The following is a 24,406-nucleotide window of genomic DNA, read 5'->3' as shown; positions in this document are numbered from 1 at the left end:
CTATCTGAAGTCCCCGTCTTGTGTCTGTTGAATGTGTATAGTGCCTCACAACCATCATACATAACATATCCAGCACTGCTATCATCCTCTTTTATCACTTCTAATCTTTCACAAACATTACTTTTCTGGCCTCCCTTCTCTTTATATTCAACTCTCCATTTCACAGCTTTTTTCTTATTTAATTCAACTCAGACATTGTCCTTATTTCCTCAGTGGACCGACATGACATTTTCTGCATGTTACCAAAAGCGTTTGGTGATTGGAGTATAGGCTATTTGGCATGTGTAAATTGAGGCCCTAAAGCTTAGGCTTTACACACAATTAACACAAAATATGAAAGAAAGATAGATATAAATTGCACAAGAATTATACTTTAATTAATTTTTATGTATTGTTTTCTCTTTATTGAATCTGCCCACCCTGTGGATATAACCAAGTCAACCCGCACATCACTATCGGGGACAACTGTAATATTTTGGTAACACTTAATGTTAAGGGTACCTAATGAACAATGTATAAGGCATTTATATATTGTGTGTTCACCGTTTATTATTCACTACTCCTGCATTTATAAACCACTTACTAATCATTACCTAAAGATGTAGTCTTGGATCTTAAGAACAACAAATTCGTAACATATTGTATGAATTGGATTTGTAACATTTCCTACGAATTGCCACCCCAAAAAAGAGTTAATAATAACAACAAAAATGACATAGTACTGAAGAATGGATGACATAGTACTGAAGAATGGATGACATAGTACTGAAGAATGGATAGCATTGTACTGAAGAATGGATGACATAGTACTGAAGAATGGATGACATAGTACTGAAGAATGGATGACAGTACTGAATAATGGATGACATAGTACTGAAGAATGGATGACATAGTACTGAAGAATGGATGACATAGTACTGAAGAATGGATGACATAGTACTGAAGAATGGATGACATAGTACTGAATAATGGATGACATAGTACTGAATAATGGATGACATAGTACTGAAGAATGGATGACATAGTACTGAATAATGGATGACATAGTACTGAAGAATGGATGACATAGTACTGAATAATGGATGACATAGTACTGAAGAATGGATGACATAGTACTGAAGAATGGATGACATAGTACTCAAGAATGGATGACGTAGTACTGAAGAATGGATGACATAGTACTGAAGAATGGATGACATAGTACTGAATAATGGATGACATAGTACTGAAGAATGGATGACATAGTACTGAAGAATGGATGACGTAGTACTGAAGAATGGATGACATAGTACTGAAGAATGGATGACGTAGTACTGAAGAATGGATGACATAGTACTGAAGAATGGATGACATAGTACTGAATAATGGATGACATAGTACTGAATAATGGATGACATAGTACTGAAGAATGGATGACATAGTACTGAATAATGGATGACATAGTACTGAAGAATGGATGACATAGTACTGAATAATGGATGACATAGTACTGAAGAATGGATGACATAGTACTGAAGAATGGATGACATAGTACTCAAGAATGGATGACGTAGTACTGAAGAATGGATGACATAGTACTGAAGAATGGATGACATAGTACTGAATAATGGATGACATAGTACTGAAGAATGGATGACATAGTACTGAAGAATGGATGACGTAGTACTGAAGAATGGATGACATAGTACTGAAGAATGGATGACGTAGTACTGAAGAATGGATGACGTAGTAAAAGAATGGATGACATAGTACTGAAGAATGGATGACGTAGTACTGAAGAATGGATGACGTAGTACTGAAGAATGGATGACATAGTACTGAAGAATGGATGACATAGTACTGAAGAATGGATGACATAGTACTGAAGAATGGATGACGTAGTAAAAGAATGGATGACATAGTACTGAAGAATGGATGACATAGTACTGAAGAATGGATGACATAGTACTGAAGAATGGATGACATAGTACTGAAGAATGGATGACATAGTATTGAAGAATGGATGACATAGTACTGAAGAAACGGGGATAATTTTGGCTCATGACCACCACTTTCGAAACTACTGGCTGAAATTGTACTAAAGTCCCTCCGTAATCTAATGTAAGCGCTATTTATACTTTATAAATAGTTTAGAAATGTTTTGAGTGAGCAGTGTAATTTCACTCAAAAAGATGGGTTTGCAATTGGAAGACATTCCAGCAGTACCTGTTAAAAGAATTAGCACACAATACAGGATGTTTAATGGCATATACATAATAATTAGCTTACTGACATTTGCAAATGTGGGAGTAATGATTAATACATGGTGAACACACATGCCTTATAAATGGTTTATTAGGTACCCTTAAAATTAAGTTTTATCGAATTTTAAACTAACCCTTCCCCTAACCATTTTCCTAACCTTAAACTAATTCACTGAGCCTGTTATGTACATTTTTCTAACCTTCTTAGTTAGTTCTCCTAACCAGCAAAGTAAATTCTCCTAACCTTCGTTGTTCGTTCTCCTAACCAGCAAAGTAAATTCTCCTTGAAATTGTCCTTTGTTGTTATGGTGCAATAAGCAGCCAGGGCTCAGGAAAATACTTGTTGTATTTATTTAGTTATTTATTTTTGAAGGCAAATCATACTCAATTAACTTTTTGTAATTGTTGATGTCATTGACATTGTTGTTATAGATGTTTTAATTCTGATACCTATTAGTTTTGTACTATACTCCAGTTCATTGAGTATGATTTGCCCTCATAAATAAATAAGTCAATAAATACAACAAATAGAGCTGTAACAACCTCCAAGATGTCTGATCAGTTAGGTCTTCCAAATAGTATGATATTGCATAACCGGGTAAGATGTCCTCTAATTCGTATGATAATGTACGACTACTATTCCATTCATAATGTAACCGAATATAGCATAATATATCATACTTAATGGAGGGAAACAAATGTGCATACCAAATCTTACGAATTGCCCTGAGGCCAGGTTGGTAAGATACACATCTGATCACAAGGCCTGGGCTTGGACCACGGTATCTCCCTGCAGCGCATCACTTCTCTAACCAACTCTCCAACCTCTACACCTGGTCCTTTCAGTGACAAATTCCTGTTGATCAATAATTGATCTATGAATGCCATTGATGGATTGTCTGGGGAGACCTGGTTCAGTCTCTGATTACAGAGAGAGAAGGGAAACCAAAAGATGATGTGGTCCTGGAAGACTGGAGCTGTTGACCCCTGACCCCTGCACTAAAAAAAACTTTCTCACGTCTGCACCGCTGTGCTTCATTACTGCATGATCCTGGGGGGACGCCGTGTGTGCAGGCTTTTGTCCCAACCCAACACTAACACACCTGATTCAATTGCATAAGTTCTTGGTGGTTACACTTTGTCTGCAATCAAATCAAATTTGTCTGAGTCAAATCCACTGAGTCAAATCCACTGAGTCAAATCCACTGGGACACAAACGCATGCACACGCACACGCACGCGCACACACACACACACACACACACACACACACACACACACACACACACACACACACACACACACACACACACACACACACACACACACACACACACACACACACACACACACACACACACACACACTCCTTTCTCTAATCCTATCAAATGCAGATGTAGAGGCTGGAGAAGTTGAACCACCTGGACACACTTCAACTGGCTTTCCAGATCCTTCCATCTTGTGTGTGTATTAGTTGCACCACAGTTTGTCCCCGAGCAAAGTGTCAACTCCATCCAGGACAAGCTGCAGTTCAAATTAAACACACCTCTGAAATGCCATTATATCTGCTATTGATTAGAACAAGTACGAAATGTTATATTAACAGGTCAAATAACAAGGACTAAGCTGAAACCCCAGGAGACTGATAGCCCCACCTGGCTGAGGTCTGGAAACAGTAGATCCACCCAACCAAGGGCACCAAACACATCAACAAGACTACAGTAGAAGGCATCCTGAGATAAACACACAGGCTCCAATCCTAACTGTGCTTAAGTCAAATGCTCTCACACATGTCCCATTGACTTCAATGTATGATTTACACAAAAGGTGCACTTCTCTCAATTCAGGACTGGGCCTATAAGCTACAAACAGCAGTAGGAGAAATACACAAGCTTTAACAGATGTAACACCCTTCATTGACCTATAACCACGTCTCAGTAGAGTTGAATATGCGATGGAAAGACATTGAACTTTCGTTTTTTATTGGGTACAGTAAACATAAATAAAAAAGTACATTTTGTGTGCACTATGTCATCACGCACTGATTTTTATCCGCAACAAGTCTGTCTGGTGGAAACACAACACTGGTGGGAAAATGCTCATATTTCCATCATGCAGATTGTGTTAGATTCACATGAACATGTCTCGCCAATCGGATGGAAACCGAGCGAACGACACAGAATATCCAGTTATAGGCAGAATCAAATCAAATGTTATTTGTCACATGATTCGTAAAGAACAGGTGTAAACTACAGGGAAGTGGTTACTTATGAGTCATTTTCAACAGTCCAGAGTTAAAGATGAAAATATCTAATAATTGAAATCGAATTGAAATCCTAACTTCAGATACGTTACTCAACGTGACTCACAAACTTGGGTCATCAGAATGATGTGGCACAATCTGCACCGTTCAGTGGGACTAGGGAATATGACTGTGGTTAGAACTGTTCATAGGTCAGTTTCAACCTGCCAGATAACCTGAGCTGGCCTGTAAATACTGATCCTGGTTCAGTTTTAGCATGTTGTTGTATGTGAGAGTAGAGAGTAGAGCCTTCCCAGGGGAATCATATTATGGATCAATTCACACATATGTTACCAGACAGTAGACAGTAGTCAGTGATATGAGGCAATCAGAGTGGGCCTGAGAGGCACACACACACAGATACACTGAGTGGACAAAACATTAAAAACACCTTCCTAATATTGAGTTGGACCAGCCCTTTTCCCCCCAGAACAGCCTCAATTCATCAGAACATGGACTCTACAAGGTGTCTAAAGCTTTCCACAGGGATGCTGCCCATGTTGACTACCAATGCTTCCCACAGTTGTGTCAAGTTTGCTGGATGTCCTCTGGGTGGTGGACCATTCTTGATGCACACAGGAAACTGTTGAGCGTGTAAAACCCAGCAGCTTTATTAAGGCACTTAAATTTTGTTTGGCCCACACACACAATCCATGCCTCATTTGTCTCAAGGCTTAAAAATCCTTTAATCTCTCCTCCCCTTCATGGACACCGATTGAAGTGGATTAAACAAGTGACATCAATAAATTATCACAGCTTTCACCTGAATTTATCTGGTCAGTCTATGTCATGGAAAGAGTAGGTGTTCCTAATGTTTTGTAAACTCAGTGTATGTCCATGTTATAGACACACAGCACAAGGGTGGGCCTGGCGAAGGTATAGTCAAGTCAGAGTAGCCTGGTTTCCATTTCTAATGGATAATTAAGGATGTAACTGTCATGGAATTTTGGATGATGGTTATTGGTCAGCCAAAACAACCGTAGTCATCGTAATAGCTAAATGATAATAAAAACAATAATATATATATTATATATATATATATATATATAGGGATATATATATATGTTTTGTACACTCAGTGTATAGCGGATTGGAAGGAACAAACACACGCATACACACACCCACTCAGGAGGAAGAAACACAATGGAATAGGAAGGAAGAAGAGGGAGAAGTATAGAGAGAGTGATGGATTGGAAGGAAGAAGAGGGAGAAGTATAGAGAGAGTGATGGATTGGAAGGAAGAAAGGGGAGAAGTATAGAGAGAGTGATGATTGGAAGGAAGAAAAGGGAGAAGTATAGAGAGAGTGATGGATTGGAAGGAAGAAAAGGGAGAAGTATAGAGAGAGTGATGATTGGAAGGAAGAAAAGGGAGAAGTATAGAGAGAGTGATGGATTGGAAGGAAGAAAAGGGAGAAGTATAGAGAGAGTGATAGATTGGAAGGAAGAAAAGGGAGAAGTATAGAGAGAGAGTGATGGATTGGAAGGAAGAAAAGGGAGAAGTATAGAGAGAGTGATGGATTGGAAGGAAGAAAAGGGAGAAGTATAGAGAGAGTGATAGATTGGAAGGAAGAAAAGGGAGAAGTATAGAGAGAGTGATGGATTGGAAGGAAGAAAAGGGAGAAGTATAGAGAGAGTGATGGATTGGAAGGAAGAAAAGGAGAAGTATAGAGAGAGTGATAGATTGGAAGGAAGAAAAGGGAGAAGTATAGAGAGAGAGTGATGGATTGGAAGGAAGAAAAGGGAGAAGTATAGAGAGAGTGATGGATTGGAAGGAAGAAAAGGGAGAAGTATAGAGAGAGTGATGGATTGGAAGGAAGAAAAGGGAGAAGTATAGAGAGAGTGATGATTGGAAGGAAGAAAATGGAGAAGTATAGAGAGAGTGATGATTGGAAGGAAGAAAAGGGAGAAGTATAGAGAGAGTGATGGATTGGAAGGAAGAAAGGGAGAAGTATAGAGAGAGTGATGGATTGGAAGGAAGAAAAGGGAGAAGTATAGAGAGAGTGATGGATTGGAAGGAAGAAAAGGGAGAAGTATAGAGAGAGTGATGGATTGGAAGGAAGAAAAGGGAGAAGTATAGAGAGAGTGATGGATTGGAAGGAAGAAGAGGGAGAAGTATAGAGAGAGTGATGGATTGGAAGGAAGAAAAGGGAGGAGAAGTATAGAGAGAGTATGATGGATTGGAAGGAAGAAAAGGGAGAAGTATAGAGAGAGTGATGGATTGGAAGGAAGAAAAGGGAGAAGTATAGAGAGAGTGATGATTGGAAGGAAGAAAAGGGAGAAGTATAGAGAGAGTGATGATTGGAAGGAAGAAAATGGAGAAGTATACAGAGAGTGATGGATTGGAAGGAAGAAAAGGGAGAAGTATAGAGAGAGTGATGGATTGGAAGGAAGAAGAGGGAGAAGTATAGAGAGAGTGATGGATTGGAAGGAAGAAAAGGGAGAAGTATAGAGAGAGTGATGGATTGGAAGGAAGAAAAGGGAGAAGTATAGAGAGAGTGATGGATTGGAAGGAAGAAAAGGGAGAAGTATAGAGAGAGTGATGGATTGGAAGGAAGAAGAGGGAGAAGTATAGAGAGAGTGATGGAGAAGGAAGAAAAGGGAGAAGTATAGAGAGAGTGATGGATTGGAAGGAAGAAAAGGGAGAAGTATAGAGAGAGTGATGGATTGGAAGGAAGAAAAGGGAGAAGTATAGAGAGAGTGATGGAAGGAAGATTGGAAGGAAGAAAAAGGGAGAAGTATAGAGAGAGTGATGGATTGGAAGGAAGAAAAGGGAGAAGTATAGAGAGAGTGATGGATTGGAAGGAAGAAGAGGGAGAAGTATAGAGAGAGTGATGGATTGGAAGGAAGAAAATGGAGAAGTATAGAGAGAGTGATGGATTGGAAGGAAGAAAAGGGAGAAGTATAGAGAGAGTGATGGATTGGAAGGAAGAAAAGGGAGAAGTATAGAGAGAGTGATGGATTGGAAGGAAGAAAAGGGAAAAGTATAGAGAGAGTGATGATTGGAAGGAAGAAAAGGGAGAAGTATAGAGAGAGTGATGATTGGAAGGAAGAAAAGGGAGAAGTATAGAGAGAGTGATGATTGGAAGGAAGAAGAGGGAGAAGTATAGAGAGAGTGATGGATTGGAAGGAAGAAAATGGAGAAGTATAGAGAGAGTGATGATTGGAAGGAAGAAAAGGGAGAAGTATAGAGAGTGTGATGATTGGAAGGAAGAAGAGGGAGAAGTATAGAGAGAGTGATGGATTGGAAGGAAGAAAAGGGAGAAGTATAGAGAGTGTGATGATTGGAAGGAAGAAGAGGGAGAAGTATAGAGAGAGTGATGGATTGGAAGGAAGAAAATGGAGAAGTATAGAGAGAGTGATGGATTGGAAGGAAGAAGAGGGAGAAGTATAGAGAGAGTGATGGATTGGAAGGAAGAAAATGGAGAAGTATAGAGAGAGTGATGGATTGGAAGGAAGAAAATGGAGAAGTATAGAGAGAGTGATGGATTGGAAGGAAGAAAATGGAGAAGTATAGAGAGTGTGATGATTGGAAGGAAGAAAAGGGAGAAGTATAGAGAGAGTGATGATTGGAAGGAAGAAAATGGAGAAGTATAGAGAGAGTGATGATTGGAAGGAAGAAAAGGGAGAAGTATAGAGAGAGTGATGTATTGGAAGGAAGAAAAGGGAGAAGTATAGAGAGAGTGATGATTGGAAGGAAGAAAATGGAGAAGTATAGAGAGAGTGATGATTGGAAGGAAGAAAAGGGAGAAGTATAGAGAGAGAGTGATGGATTGGAAGGAAGAAAAGGGAGAAGTATAGAGAGAGTGATAGATTGGATGGAAGAAAATGGAGAAGTATAGAGAGAGTGATGGATTGGAAGGAAGAAAAGGGAGAAGTATAGAGAGAGTGATGATTGGAAGGAAGAAGAGGGAGAAGTATAGAGAGAGAGTGATGGATTGGAAGGAAGAAAAGGGAGAAGTATAGACAGAGTGATGGATTGGAAGGAAGAAAAGGGAAAGGAAGTACAGGTAAAGGAACATGAGAGGAAAATATAAAACTTCACATCCTATCAGTCAGCATGCAGAGAGAGGGAGAGGGGGAGTAAGAGAGGGAGCGAGAGAGGAAAATAGTAGCATTACTTTTTGTGGTAAAACCCCAAAAGTGTGCGTGTGTGTCTGTGATCTGCAGTGGTATCTTGGTCTTAGCTCATACAGCTCTTCCTCATCTTTCTCCCACTCCATTTTAAATGATTTAGACACAGACAGGCAGTTAGCCCCCCTCTCTCTCTTTCTATCTCTCTCTTTTTTTGTTCTCTCTCCCTCTCTCCTTCTCTCTCTCATTTGCTCTCTCTCCCTCTCTCTCCCTCTCTCTCTCTGTCTCTCTCTATCTTTCTGTCTCTCCCTATCTCTCTCTGTCTCTTCCGTCTCAATCTACCTATTTCCTCTTCCTCTCTGTCTCTCTCCTCCCCTCTCAGTCTCTCCTCCTTCTTCATGATACTGCAGTGAGTATGAACACACACACACACACACACACACACACACACACACACACACACACACACACTTTCCAGAAACCAATGTCAAATTACACACATGGTAACACAGTAGTGATGGGGGAAGAAATTGGTACAGCTACATATCACAATACTATTTTGGACTATATTATATTGATACATTGACTCCAAGTATCAATTTGTTAAAATAAAATCTCTATATATATACACTGAACAAAAATATAAACGCAACATGCAACAATTTCAAATATTTTACTGAGTATCAGCTCATATAAGGAAATCAGTTAATTTAAATAAATAAATTAGGCCCTAAGCTATGGATTTCACATGACTGGGAATACAGATATGCATCTGTTGGTCACAGATAACATAAAAAAAGGCAGGGGTGTGCATCAAAAAACCAGTCAGTATCTGGTGTGATCACCATTTGCCTCATGCAGCGCGACACATCTCCTTCTCATAGAGTTGATCAGGCTGTTGATTGTGGCCTGTGGAATGTGGTCCTACTCCTCTTCAATGGCTGTCTGAAATTGCTAGATACTGGCAGGAACTGGAACATGCTGTATCCCAAACATGATCAATGGGTGACAAGTCTAATGAGTATTCAGGCGAATAGAAGAACTGGGACCTTTTCAGCTTCCAGGAATTGTGTACAGATCCTTGCGACATGGGGCCATGCATTATCATGCTGAAACATGAGGTAATGGTGGCTGATGAATGGCACAACGATTGGCCTCAGAACCTCGTCACGGTATCTATGTGCATTCAAATTGCCAGCGATAAAATGCAATTGTGTTCTTTGTCCATAGTTTATGCCTGCCAATAACCCCACCACCACGGGGCACTCTGCTCATACTGTTGACATCAGCAAACCGCTTCGTCCACACGACACCATACACGTGGTCTGTGGTTGTGAGGCCGGTTGGACGTTCTGCCAAATGCTCTAAAACGACGTTGGAGGCGTCTTATGGTAGATGCAGCACTCCATCACTCTCCTTCTTGGTCAAGTATCCCTTACACAGCCTGGTAGTGTGTTGGGTCACTGTCCTGTTGAAAAACACATGATAGTCCCACTAAGCCCAAACCAGATGGGCTGGAGTGTCGCTGCGGAATGCTGTGGTAGCCATAATGGTTAAGTGTGCCTTACAGACAATTTCACCACCATATCACCCCACACCATCACACCTCCACCTCCATGCTTCACGGTGGGAACCACACATGTGGAGATCGTCCGTTCACCGACTCTGCCTCTCACAAAGACACGGCGGCTGGAACCAAAAATCTTCAATTTGGGCTCATCAGACCAAAGGACAGATTTCCACCGGTCTAATGTCCATTGCTCGTGTTTCTTGGCCCAAGTAAGTCTCTTCTTCTTATAGGTGTCCTTTAGTAGTGGTTTCTTTGCAACAATTCGACCATGAAGGCCTGATTCACAGTCTTCTCTGAACAGTTGATGTTGAGATGTCTGTTACTTGAACTCTGTGAAGCATTTATTTGGGCTGCAATCTGAGGTGCCGTTAACTCTAATGAACTTATCCTCTGCAGCAGAGGTAACTCTGGTTCTTCCATTCCTTTGGCAGTCCTCATGAGAGCCAGTTTCATCATAGCGCTTGATGTTTTTTGTGATTGTACTTGAAGAAACTTTCAAACTGCTTGAAATTTTCCAGATTGACTGACCTTCATGTCTTAAAGCAATGCTTGACTGTCGTTTCTCTTTGCTTATTTGAGCTTTTCTTGCCATAATATGGACTTGGTCTTTTACCAAATAGGGCTATCTTCTGTACACCACCCTTACCTTGTCGCAACACAACTGATTGGCACACCTGTTAATTGACATGCATTGCAGGTGACTACCTCATGATGCTGGTTGAGAGAATGCCAACAGTGTGCAAAGCTGTCATCAAGGCATAGGGTGGGTACTTTGAAGAATCTCTAATTTGAAATCTGTTTTTAACACTCTGTTGGTTACTACATGGTTCCATATGTGTTATTTCATGGTTTTGACATCTTCACTATTATTCTACAATGTAGAAATTGAAACAAATAAGGAAAACCCCTGGAATGAGTAGGTGTGTCCAAACCTTTGACTGGTACTGTATATTTATTTATTTTTACAAATAGATACTTGGAGAGTCAAAGTATCGATATAATGTTGTCCAACGGCACTTGAAAGTGTGTGTGGTGTGTGTGTTTTTATTTAACCTTTATTTAACTCGGCAGGTCAGGTAAGTACAAATTCTTATTTTCAATGACGGCCTAGGAACAGTGGGTTAACTGCCTTGTTCAGAGGCAGAACGACAGATTTTTCCCTTGTTAGCTCATTTTGTCATGCTCTAGCTGAGTGTTACGGATACCAGTATCCTGTGTGTGTATCCTGTGTGTGTGTGTATCCTGTGTTCTTTTCTCTCCTTCTCCCCTCACAGGTGAAAATCATCACTCCCCAATCAGTCAACAATCAATCATCAATCAGAAGACACACCTCCTCCTGTTTTCCTACCACAGTTCCTTTCCCTTGGTTTAAAAACCCTGTCAGTTGTTTGCTCGAGAGCTCAATCTCTCTCTGTAAATGCCTTGTCTGTAGGTCTCTGTGTTTCACTCTCTCTTTGTGTATTAAGAGCACCTTGTGTGTTTGAGCACCTCCATAGCACTTTGTCATCATCTGTGAGTATTGTTTTGGTTATGGTGTTTGTGTTTGATTGCTGGTGGGAAAAGGGGAAACCAAGACAAGTCGCCCATGGGCATACACTACCCGTAGGTAGAGTTTGTTAAATACACTAGTTCGAACTGGGTGGACCACCCACTGTATTTTTGGTTAGTTAGCTGTTGTTAAAGTAGGCTAGTCTAGCTTAGGTTTTTTTATTTTTATACTTCTTGTTTCTTTCCTTGGGTCCAGCTCAGACCCTTTTCCTGCTCCCCCCATTACCGTGTGTTTTCAAATAAACCTTGAGTTTGACGGTAGATTTCAGTTGTCCTGGTTATTTCGTTCTCACTTTTACTTTGACACAATTATAATTTGCATGAGTTATGTTACGGGTCTCATTACCATCCCCCCTAGACTGTCGGGCCAAAAGGGATTCGTAACACTGAGAAATATGTTTAGAACATCAAATTACAGTCAAATCTCAGTATCGAATTGCAATACATATATAGAATTGTGAGAATCACAATACATATATAAAATCGTGAGAATCAACACATAATCATATCACCACTTAAGTATGGTGATCATATCGTGAGGTCCCTGGTAATTCCCAGCACTAATACACAGTAGAGCCCACAGTATCTGTGTGTGGAACAGGTTGTGAAGTTAGCAGCAGCAGAGAGCAGCGAGGGAGAGAACGGCCAATAAATAATTTACATTCTGCAGATTGAATGTAGATCCCTGATTCCACACAGCAAAGAAAACACTGGGGTTTAACGATACTGGGCTGTCTCTTGTTCTCTCTGTATCTCTCTATCTCCTTTTTCTTTATTCATTTGCCCTTGCTTTTTCTGGGCTTTCTCCCTCTCTCATTTGTGATGGTAGGATTTATGTGATGTACAGAGTAACAGTCAAAATCCATAAATACACGGAATACCACACATAGATACATAATCAAATACAACCAAGTATGAAAAGAAGCACACACACAAAGGGTGAACTGACCTCCTTACCTCCTGTATGAGGTAGTATATTACACAGGATAGGGCAAGGGGAGGGGTTATAAGTTAGAGGTCAAGGGGTCATGACAGTTGATCTGGGACAAAGCAGAGCATCTGAGGTAAAAAAAAATATATATATGTTATTTTACCAGGTAAGTTGACTGAGAACACATTCTCATTTGCAACAACAACCTGGGGAATAATTACAGGGGAAAGGAGGGGGATGAATGAGCCTATTGTAAAATTTTTAGGTGACCGTGATGGTTTGAGAGCAAGATTGGGAATTTAGCCAGGAAACCGGGGTTAACACCCCTACTCTTACTATAAGTGCCATGGGATCTTTAAAGACCTCAGTCAGGACACCCGTTTTAACGTCCCATCCAAAAGACAGCACCCTACACAGGGCAGTGTCCCCAATCACTGCCTTGGGGCATTGGGATGGTTTTTTTTTAACAGAGGAAAGAGTGCCTCCTACTGGCCCTCCAACACCACTTCCAGCAGCATCTGGTCTCCCATCCAGGAACTGACCAGGACCAACCCTGCTTAGCTTCAGAAGCAAGCCAGCAGTGGTATGCAGGGTGGTATGCTGCTGGCACAATAGGGGAGTAATAGGAGAGACAGTTATGAGTGACCGAATGTGCTATACAATTCAAAGCTGTTTACTGAATTTCCAGGGTGAGACAAAATAAAGTCACCCTCTTTCACTGCTGCATGAGAATATGTGTGAACGACCATTCTGCCAACTTTCAGTTTGTTTCACATAGTTACTTTGGCCTAAACCCTTATCGTATGGATAACATGAGTCAAATGGGTACAGTAAACACGGTGCCACTGGGACCTTTGTGTTGTCTTACTGGTCGTGACCACATATGTCCCCATAGGAAAACCCTTTGAATAACCCTTTTTGGTTCCAGGTAGAACCCTTTACACAGAGGGCTCTACATGGAACCCAAAAAGGGTTCTTCTTTATGGAACAAAACAGGGTATCCCTATGGGGATAGCCGAAGAACCATTTTGGAACCCTTTTTTCTAAGAGTGTACAGTAAATCTATAAAATCATGTACTGAATCATCTACTGAAACATTCAACTGAATCATTAATCTATATAATAAGCTGCTAATGAGTCATCTACTGAATGATACTGAATCATAAATGTGTAGAATCAACTAACTAATCATCTCTCTCCTCCAAGTATAACAACATATTGTATGTGTGTTGCCTAAAATGATTAAATTCACAGATTAATTTACACCTGGAAAAACAGGTGGCTATCGTCACATACACATCACACATACAGTACCAGTCAAAAGTTTGGACACACCTACTCATTCAAGGGTTTTATCTTATTTTACTATTTTCTACAGTGTAGAATAATAGTGAAGACATCAACACTGTGAAATAACCCATATGGAATCATGTAGTAACCAAAAAAGTGTTAAACAAATCAAAATATATTCTATAATTGAGATTCTTCAAAGTAGCCACCCTTTGCCTTGATGACAGCTTTGCACACTTTTGGCATTCTCTCAACCAGCTTCATGAGGTAGCTACTTGGAATGCATTTCAATTAACAGGTGTGCCTTGTTAAAAGTTAATTTGTGGAAAGTCTTTCCTTCTTAATGTGTTTGAGCCAATCAGTTGTGTTGTGACAAGGTAGTGGTGGTGTACAGAAGAGAGTCTTATTTGGTAAAAGACCAAGTCCATATTATGGCAAGAACAGCTCAAATAATCAAAGAGAAACAACAGTCCATCATTACTTTAACACATGAAGGTCAGTCAACCTGGAAAAGTTCAAGAACTTTGAGAGTTTGTGCGTGTGCGTTTGTGTGCGTGTTCATGTGTGTGTGCATGTGAGGACGGGGGCATGAGAGGTAAGGGAGTAACTAAGGAAAAAGGAGAAGGAGTGAGATTTAAAGGGATAGGGGGATAGATGAGGAGAGAGAGAGGAGGAGGGAGATTGAGGGAGAGAGAGAGGAAGATAGGAAATATAGGAGAAGTGTCAGGACCCGGTTTTGAACCTGGGTCTCCGGAGTGAGAAACAGTCACTTAACCAACTGAGCCACGAATAGACAGCAGAACCCAGAAGATGAGGCAGACACAGCAGTACTTAAGATGGTGTATTTAATAAAGAAAAAAATCCTAAAAATAAAAAAGGCAAATCCAAAAGGTGGTAGGTAAAACACAAAAAACCTAAAAAGAAACTCACTAAACTAAACAAAAACAAAAAACAGAATACTACAAGAACTTCACCCGGAATCGACAAGAGCACACAGAACACTAGGGCAGGGTGCCAACATACAAACACAGAGCACAGAACTGAGGGAAACAAAGGGTTTAAATACAATCAGGGGAAAACGAGACACAGGTGCAAACAATAATGGGGATCAAGGGAAAAACACAGGGACAAAAAGCACAATGGGGACATCTACTGACGAAAACACGGAACAACCCTGGCCAAATCCTGACAGAATCCCCCTAGGAACGGCTCCTGACGTTCCTACCAGCTCTCTCAGGGTGGAGGACCCTGAACTGACGAATGAGGTCAGGGTCCAGGATGTCTTTGGCAGGAACCCAGGAGCGCTCCTCAGGACCGTAGCCTTCCCAGTCCACCAGATACTGCCAGGACCGCTGCACCCGGCGGGAATCCAGTATCCGGTGGACGGTATAAGCCGGCTGGCCTCCAATGACACGAGGCGGAGGGGAGGTCTGTCTGCCGGGACAAGGGGAGAAAAAACAACAGGTTTTAACAAAGACACATGAAATGTGGGATTAATCTTAAGGGATCTGGGTAAGTGTAGGCGATAAGAAACTGGGTTAACTCTCCTGGCAACCTTGAAGGGACCGATGTATTTTTGGGACAGCTTGCGAGACTCCACCCGTAGAGGTAAGTCTCTTGTGGAGAGCCAGACTCTCTGGCCGGGGCGCAGGGTAGGCCCGGGACGGCGACGTCTGTTGGCTTGTTGTTGATACCTCTGTGAGGAACGCATCAGATTAAGACGGGTCTTCCTCCACATAAGCCGACAGCGTCTGACGAATCTCAAGGCTGAAGGCACTCTGACTTCTGCCTCCTGGTCCGGGAACAATGGAGGAGCATAGCCAAACTGACACTCGTGCGGGGACATACCAGTGGAGGAGGAGCGCAAGGTGTTGTGCGCGTATTCGGCCCAAACAATAAAGGATGACCATGTGGACGGGTTGTCACGAGTCATACATCGGAGGGTGGTTTCCAGCTCTTGATTCATCCTCTCTGTTTGGCCGTTGGACTCCGGATGGTACCCTGAAGATAGACTGGCAGAAGCCCCCATGAGTTGGCAGAAGGCCTTCCAAAACCTTGAGGCGAACTGGGGACCTCTGTCAGAAACCACATCTTGAGGAATGCCGAAGACTCGGAACACATGATTAATTACCAACTCAGCCGTTTCCTTGGCAGAAGGTAACTTAGTCAGAGGGACGAACCTGGCCGCCTTTGAAAACCTGTCGATTATGACTAGGATAGTAGTATTGCCATGGGATGGAGGAAGTCCAGTAATAAAGTCCAATGATATATGGGACCAGGGTCTGTGGGGAACAGGTAAAGGGTGAAGGAGTCCTTGAGGGCGGAGGTGAGAAGATTTGCCCTGGCAGCACACGGGGCAGGCATTGACGAAAGTGGCAACGTCTTCTCTTATGGTAGGCCACCAGAACTTACGCTGGATGAACTCCAAGGTGCGACCTACGCCCGGATGACAGGTGAGGCGAGAGGAGTGCCCCCACAGAAGGACCTGAGTCCTCACTGCCTTGGGGACAAACAACCGATTGGCAGGACCTCCTTTAGGGTCCGGTTCGCTAGCTTGAGCACGTCTCACGGTATCCTCAACTTGCCACGAGATCGGAGCCACAATCTTAGCAGCAGGAAGGACAGGCATGTCCGTGTCATCTCGAATAGCAGGAGCGTAGACTCGGGACAGGGCATCCGGTTTGAGATTCTTCGACCCGGGCCGATAGGTGAGGATAAACTGGAATCGATTGAAGAAAAGAGACCATCTAGCTTGTCTAGAGTTCAATCGCTTCGCCTGCTGGATATACTCCAGATTCTTGTGGTCCGTAAGCACTTGAAACGGGTGAGAAGCCCCTCGAGCCAGTGTCTCCATTCCTTCAATGCCATCTTAACCGCTAGGAGTTCACGATCCCCACATCGTAGTTCCTCTCAGTCGGGGTAAGCCGGTGTGAGAAGAAAGCGCACGGATGAAGCTTCTTGTCTTCACCCCTCTGAGACAGGACAGCTCCAACACCAACCTCTGATGCGTCTACCTCCACCACAAATGGTTCATCCGTAGTCGGTAGTATCAGGATGGGAGCAGAGAGGATGCGCTGCTTGAGTCCTTGGAAGGCCGTCTCAGCTTCTCTTCCCCAAGAAAACCTTGCATTGCCACCTTTGGTTAAAGCTGAGAGAGGAGCTGCCACCAAACTGAAGTTCTTGATGAACTTGCGGTAAAAGTTTGTGAAGCCCAGGAAACGCTGAACATCCTTAACGGATTTGGGGGTGGGCCAATCCGCTACCGCCCCTACCTTCCTAGGGTCCATTTGGATTCGACCGGGTTCCACTACAAATCCCAGGAATTGTACTCGGGATGAATGGAATTCACATTTTTCCGGCTTAACGTACAGATGGCTGTCCAGGAGGCGTTTGAGTACTTGTCTGACATGCTTAGTGTGTTCTTGAAGGGAGCTCGAAAAGATGAGGATGTCATCCAAGTAAACGAACACAAATATGTTAAGCATATCCCTAAGCACATCGTTTATGAGCGCTTGGAACACCGCTGGGGCGTTGGTCAGGCCGAAGGGCATCACCAAGTATTCATAGTGACCAGTAGGCGTGTTGAAAGCGGTCTTCCACTCGTCACCAGGTCTGATCCGCACAAGATGGTATGCGTTCCGCAGGTCAAGCTTAGTGAAAACAACTGCTTCCTGGAGCAGCTCGAAGGCTGTGGCCATAAGGGGTAGCGGGTAACGGTTACGGACGGTTATGTCATTGAGTCCCCGGTAGTCGATGCAAGGACGTAACCCACCGTCTTTCTTGGCCACAAAGAAAAACCCTGCTCCCGCCGGGGAGGTGGATGGACGCATGAGGCCTGCTTCCAGAGAGTCCTTGATATAGGTATCCATAGCAGCTCGTTCGGGTGGAGATAGGGAAAAGATCCGACCCCTGGGGGCAAGTGCCCGGAAACAGGTCGACGGGGCAATCGTAAGATCTATGGGGTGGTAGCATGGTGGCCCTCTGTTTGCTAAACACCAGTTTGAGGTCATGGTAACACTCGGGAACTCGGGTCAGATCGATGGATTCTAAAGACTCGGGAGTAGAACTCGGGGAATTCTGGAAAATACAAGTAGCTTGGCACGTAGGACCCCACTGCTTGATAGTGCCCACAGACCAGTCGATGTGAGGGTTATGGCTGTGAAGCCAGGGGTATCCAAGGACGAGAGGGAACTCGGAACAGGAGATCAAATGAAAGTTCATCAATTCCTGGTGTTGTGAAACTGAAAGTCTCAAGGAGGTAGTGACATGAGTGACAAGTCCAGATCCCAAAGGGCTTCCATCCAATGTAGTAACCCTCATGGGGTCACTTAGAGGTTCAGAGGGAACGCCATTCTTCTTCGCCCAGACACCATCCATGAAGTTACCTGCGGCTCCAGAGTCTACCAAGGCTTGAAGGTGAAGCTTGTGGTTGTCCCAGGAGAGGGTGACTGGAATGAGCAGACGGGAGTTGGACGGATGGGAGGAGGTTATGTTTCCCGTTACAGTTCCTCCCGGTCTGTACGGGACAGAGCGTTTCCCTGGAGCCCGGGACACGTGGAACGGAAATGGCCCGGTTTGCCGCAATATAGACAGCGTCGCTCCCTCATCCGGCGGTCTCTCTCAGCCTGGGAGATGCGTCCAATCTGCATGGGTTCCGGTGGAGCCAGTGATGATAAAGGTGGGGACTCGGAGCTGGGACTGATAGGGGCTAGAGGTCTACGGTTGAGTTCTCTCTCTCTCAGACGCTGGTCAATGCGTGAGGCCAACTTGATCAGGGACTCGAGATTGTCCGGTGGTTCCCGAGTGGCCAGTTCATCTTGGATAGTGTCGGAAAGGCCTTTCAGAAAGCACACCGTGAGCGCCTCGTTGTTCCAGCCACTCGCTGCTGCCACCGTGCGGAACTGGATGGCATAGTCCGTCACGCTGCGCCAACCTTGATGGAGAGTCAGGAGCTGTTTGGCTGAGTCAGAACCACTGCTTGGGCCTTGAAACACTCGTTTGAATTCCTCAGCAAAGGCAGAGTAGCTGGCACAGCAGGAACTATGGGCATCCCACACAGCAGTAGCCCAGGCCAGGGCTTTTTCCGACAGCAGGGTGATGATATATGCGATCTTAGACCGGTCGGTGGGAAATGACGAGGGTTGCAGCTCAAAGGAGAGAGAACATTGAGTGAGAAACCCTTTACAAGCACTTGGATCACCTGAGAACCGTTGGGGAGGTGGAAGTCGAGGTTCAGCCAGGGGGTTAACTGCCATGGGTACGTGAACTTGAGGTACTGGGACGGAACTGTTGCCGGGGTAAGTCGATCAGATACTTGCTTAATGGAAGTCAGCATCTCCGACAGAAGATGAGAATGTCTAGCCATTAAGGCCTCTTGCTGAACCAGGGCGGCTTCGTGGCGTTGGACAGTCTCCTGGTGGTGGGACAGCGTGGCAAAAAGGTCCTGGGAACTGGCTGCCTCTGGGTTCATTTTTGGCTCTGTGTTTCTGTCAGGACCCGGTTTCGAACCTGGGTCTCCGGAGTGAGAAACAGTCACTTAACCAACTGAGCCACGAATAGACAGCAGAACCCAGAAGATGAGGCAGACACAGCAGTACTTAAGATGGTGTATTTAATAAAGAAAAAAATCCTAAAAATAAAAAAGGCAAATCCAAAAGGTGGTAGGTAAAACACAAAAAACCTAAAAAGAAACTCACTAAACTAAACAAAAACAAAAAACAGAATACTACAAGAACTTCACCCGGAATCGACAAGAGCACACAGAACACTAGGGCAGGGTGCCAACATACAAACACAGAGCACAGAACTGAGGGAAACAAAGGGTTTAAATACAATCAGGGGAAAACGAGACACAGGTGCAAACAATAATGGGGATCAAGGGAAAAACACAGGGACAAAAAGCACAATGGGGACATCTACTGACAAAAACACGGAACAACCCTGGCCAAATCCTGACAAGAAGGTAGATAGAGGAGGGAGAGGAGGCAGAGAGAGAGGGACAGAGGGAGAGAGGGTGATGATAGAGGAATGGAGGGAAGAGAGAAAAGCAGGAGAGAGAGATGTAGGAAGAGAGGGAGATGTGGAGAAGAAGAGAGAAAGGGTGATAGAGGAAGAAGATGAGAAACTGCTAAACTATTACCCTGAACACACTTAGATCAACATCCAGCATGTTCAAACAAAACCAGAGAGGACAAAACCAGCTGAACTATGTAGGGGTGTGGAAGAGACAATGTCCACAATCCAAAACATTCAATACATATATAAAAATCATTTTTTCAAAACGGTACAGAGGCAAGCACATGCACATAGAGTACATGTATTGAAAATATTTCACACATATCTGTGTTCAATCTCCATTCAAACAATTGAACAGATACGATTCAAAAGCCTTAAAACAATCTCATCCATTTGCCAGAGCAGCAGGCCAATTAGACTGTATCATTTCTGACCCATCACTACAGATCAATGCTATCATTATTCTACTTTCCTCTCTCGTCCTGACAGCCTCACAGCTGCCAACAGGAGAACAGACATTGCCCAAATCACTCCCCGTTTCTCCCAAAATGGTGCTATGCTAACACTATGACTGAAGGATGGGGTTAAAAACAAACAAAAGATAACTGTTGTAAGGTGCATTGTGTCTGTAAAAATGTAGAAACTGGAAGAAGAAGCCTAAGTGTTGTTGTCCATTAGTTTACTCCAATTAGCAGAGGGGTGGGTAGGGTTAGGAGAAAATAATAAAGAAAATAATATTTTTTTAAATAAAAAAATAACACTGGCAGTAGAGTAGCAGACACTGTAGGTCCAGTGTGCCACACACACAGATGGCCACAGTGGGCACACACACACAGATGGCCACAGTGGGCACACACACAGATGGCCACAGTGGGCACACACACACAGATGGCCACAGTGGGCACACACATAGATGGCCACAGTGGGCCACACACACACAGATGGCCACAGTGGGCACACACACACAGATGGCCACAGTGGGCCACACACACAGATGGCCACAGTGGGCCACACACACAGATGGCCACAGTGGGCACACACACACAGATGGCCACAGTGGGCACACACATACAGATGGGCACAGTGGGCACACACACACAGATGGCCACAGTGGGCACACACATACAGATGGCCACAGTGGGCACACACACACAGATGGGCACAGTGGGCACACACACACAGATGGCCACAGCGGGCACACACATACAGATGGGCACAGTGGGCACACACACACAGTCAGGGGAAACACGGACACACAGACAAGACACACACACACAGGTAGTCAGGCACACACATACATTCCAGCACACCACAGGCATGATCCATCAGCGAAAACCTAGAGATATGTGTGCTGATAAGGACAAGGCCCAGTTCACTCCATTCTCTCAGTCTAAGCAGAAATGGTGGCAGTATATACTCTCTCCCTCCCTCCCTCCTCGCCTTCCCCTTCACTGTTTTTCCTGAGCTGAGACTGAACATGCTGACATCAGCAACCAGCAGCTCTGCACTACAAACATCTCTCTCTCTCTCTCTCTCTCTCTCTCTCTCTCTCTCTCTCTCTCTCTCTCTCTCTCTCTCAAAAAAAGTGTCCACTGGTGACTGCAATTGATGAATGCCCTTAATAACAACGTTATTATTCATAATGACGAAAAGCATATCAATGACGCCCAAATACAAAGATTCAATGGATCCTAAACCTATCATGTCTACAGGTTTCTGTTGTATCACCACACACTACAGCGCCAGGAAGGCCTTTGAGTATTGCTGTCTAGTAGGCTATGTTGTCATTATTACATGCACACACTAGCCCAATGATGCCCTACCCAATTGGCCAATGGTAGGGTCACATAGATAGGTCCCATCATTAGATCATCTTCCCATTATGATAATAACATTGCAAGTACAGTGGGCCTACCTGATATTCGGAGTTTAGCACTGATGTTATGATACACAGTGATGAGAAACATGTAAAGGATATGGCCATTCTGTAATCTTTTTGGCGTATTTTCTCACAAAGTTATCCTCGCTGAAGATGAACAGCGAGCGGTTGACGGTGAAGCAGTTCTGACGCACCGGGATGGGGTTGTACAGGGCCATGGTCCGGGCTCTCTGCGCCATGGACTGCTTGTAGACCCGCTGTCCCCCGGGGCCTCCAGGCGGGCCGCCCTGCCGGCTGCCTCCGCGGCCAGGGCCTCCAGGTCCATGCCCGTGCCCTGGTCCATGGCCGTGGCTGCCGCCATACCTGGACGGCATCTCGTTTTCGAACCGCGCCATTCTCTGGACACCAAATCTTTACAAAGCAGCTGTAGCTGAGAAGGAGGTGAATGCTCAGCACGACCACACAACATTACATCCCATCTGCCTGCGGACTGCTCAGACACTCAATTGTTTTATTCTGCTTCTTCCACCTGCATAGGGGGAGAGTTGCCGGGCGGTAGCCTATATGGTGCAGCCTTTACAAGATGAAGAGGCCATGTAGGCTTTGGTCTCTCGGTGCGTTAGTACTAATGGTCAAGTAGGGGTGTAAAACAAATGCAACGTGGGGTGGGGGTGGGGTGGATAGCTTGGCTTGTTGCAAGACTACCAGTGCAGTAGGATTCACAATTCCTCTTCAGGTCGTTTTTAGATGTCCAAAAAAAGAAGAGTAAGGCTCTTTTGGGATATTGGGGATATCAGATTGGGGACATTCCAAGATGAATTAGTATAAATGTTTCATGTTCTCCATGGCTGCTCCATCGTTTTCTCCCGAACCATTTCCACGGTGCGATAGGCTCGTCAGATGCCTCTTGTGCTTCGCTTGAATATAAAATGTATTGTCATCATGACCACAGCACAATATTACAATCAATCAGATTATCAAAATAAAAAAATAAGAAAATAAATCCACCAAGTGTTTCCCCTCAACCGGGCATGTTGGTCGTGATTGCCATGGTACGTTTCAGACACCAAAACATGCTGGAAAAAAGAGCTAAAATCTATAATTATTTATTTATTTTGTAACATCCGCAATGTTTGGTACACTGGCTAATTTGTCTCCCGCCACCTCACACTCGCTTTACACGCGCGCAAAGATGAACTGGCATCCTTATACACGAAAAGGATAAATGTGACATTTGTTGATTTTTCTTATTTTGCATTCAATAATCATCTTTAATTGAAATCCGTCGTGTTTTGTAATGTAATGTAGGCTAATATTAGAGCTGAATCAACACTTAAATGATGTCCCCCTCGACACAATGATCATATTCTCTCCATCACCTGTCCATTCATACGTGGTCTCATCCGAGGAGGGGACATTTGGACGCGGGCAACATCACCATAGCAGAGTGGGGAGCATCCGCCACCGCTCGGGTGTCTCGCCACCAGTCATCGTGATCTCCACAAGCGGGTCGAGCGCAGTGCAGAAGCCGTGAAAGTCGAACACCAACCCCTCCCCGCAGAGTGCCTCTGCCCGCTGGAAAAAAAGTGTTCTGCTCGTCCTCTTTCTCCCCTTCCTGAACAAGTGCGCTCCACGGCCTCCTCGGCTTTCCGTCCAGCGGCCCTTAGGGGAGGGAAAGATGGAAGAATGGATGGATGGAGAGGGAGGAAATAGCCCCCTTTTTCTTTTGAAATAGTAGAAATTACTATAAATGTTGTTGTTGTTTTTTAAGAGATCAGAACACGAAATTGTCTCCGTCCAGATGTGCCAGTATTTTGGACTATAGGCTACTAATCGACTAGAGCCGATCAATTCAGCGCTGAATGCCTGAGAAAAGCTCTGTCCCGAAACCTGTGTGTGTAGCCAATGTGTGTGTTGCCGCCAGGCGCTGCAGCACATGACGCACACAGCCCCCACTCACAGACTCACTCCTCGCTCCCCTTCGTTCAAGTTCCAGACCCGTGCACGGTGAGGTGAGCCTTGATTTATTTAGGAACTATAGCCATATGCCCAGCCCTGGATTCACGATGCCTGTCCCTGTCGTACACACATTCTAGCACACATCAATGGAAAAATAATGCGTAAAATACCTCTGTGGTGAAAGAGATCCGCGGAGGGACATGGTTGCTTGGTGATTGTGAGAGTGTGGGGGTCGAGATGGATGGATGATTATGTTTGTTTTTATTGCTATTTCATGAACGACCTGGTAACTGTGTCAAGGTCAGCCTTGTGAGTGAGCTATGTGTGTTTTGGTGAGGGAGGAAGGGGTGGGGTGGGGGGTACATTTCTACAGGCGTGTGTAGCTCGTGCGACGGGATACAGCTGCACCCCCTGGCGTGAGACAGCGAGCGAGTGTGTGCGTACTCGTGCGCGCTTCTCGGGGAAGACGTGTGTGTGTGTGTGTGTGTGTGTGTGTGTGTGTGTGTGTGTGTGTGTGTGTGTGTGTGTGTGTGTGTGTGTGTGTGTGTGAGAGAGAGAGAGCGCGCGCCCGCGTTAGGGAACGTGCAGAGAGAAACGTC

At 44.1% G+C, this 24,406-nt stretch overlaps 1 protein-coding gene across 1 annotated transcript in view; it reads right to left on the bottom strand.

Moving 5' to 3' along the window:
- Positions 1-23,637, bottom strand: part of LOC135554532 (voltage-dependent P/Q-type calcium channel subunit alpha-1A-like) — a 176,832-nt gene extending 153,195 nt beyond the window's left edge. Inside the window, 1 exon segment of the mRNA XM_064986876.1 lies at positions 21,939-23,637. Within this exon segment, the coding sequence (XP_064842948.1) occupies positions 21,939-22,243 (305 nt within the window). The 5' untranslated portion in view covers positions 22,244-23,637.
- Positions 23,638-24,406: the final 769 nt, after the last annotated feature.

This window comes from Oncorhynchus masou, chromosome 14, assembly GCF_036934945.1.
Source record: "Oncorhynchus masou masou isolate Uvic2021 chromosome 14, UVic_Omas_1.1, whole genome shotgun sequence".
Classification (NCBI taxonomy): Eukaryota; Metazoa; Chordata; class Actinopteri; order Salmoniformes; family Salmonidae; genus Oncorhynchus; species Oncorhynchus masou.
Note: the sequence above shows the minus strand (reverse complement) of the source record. Positions and strands in the feature narration are given on the sequence as shown.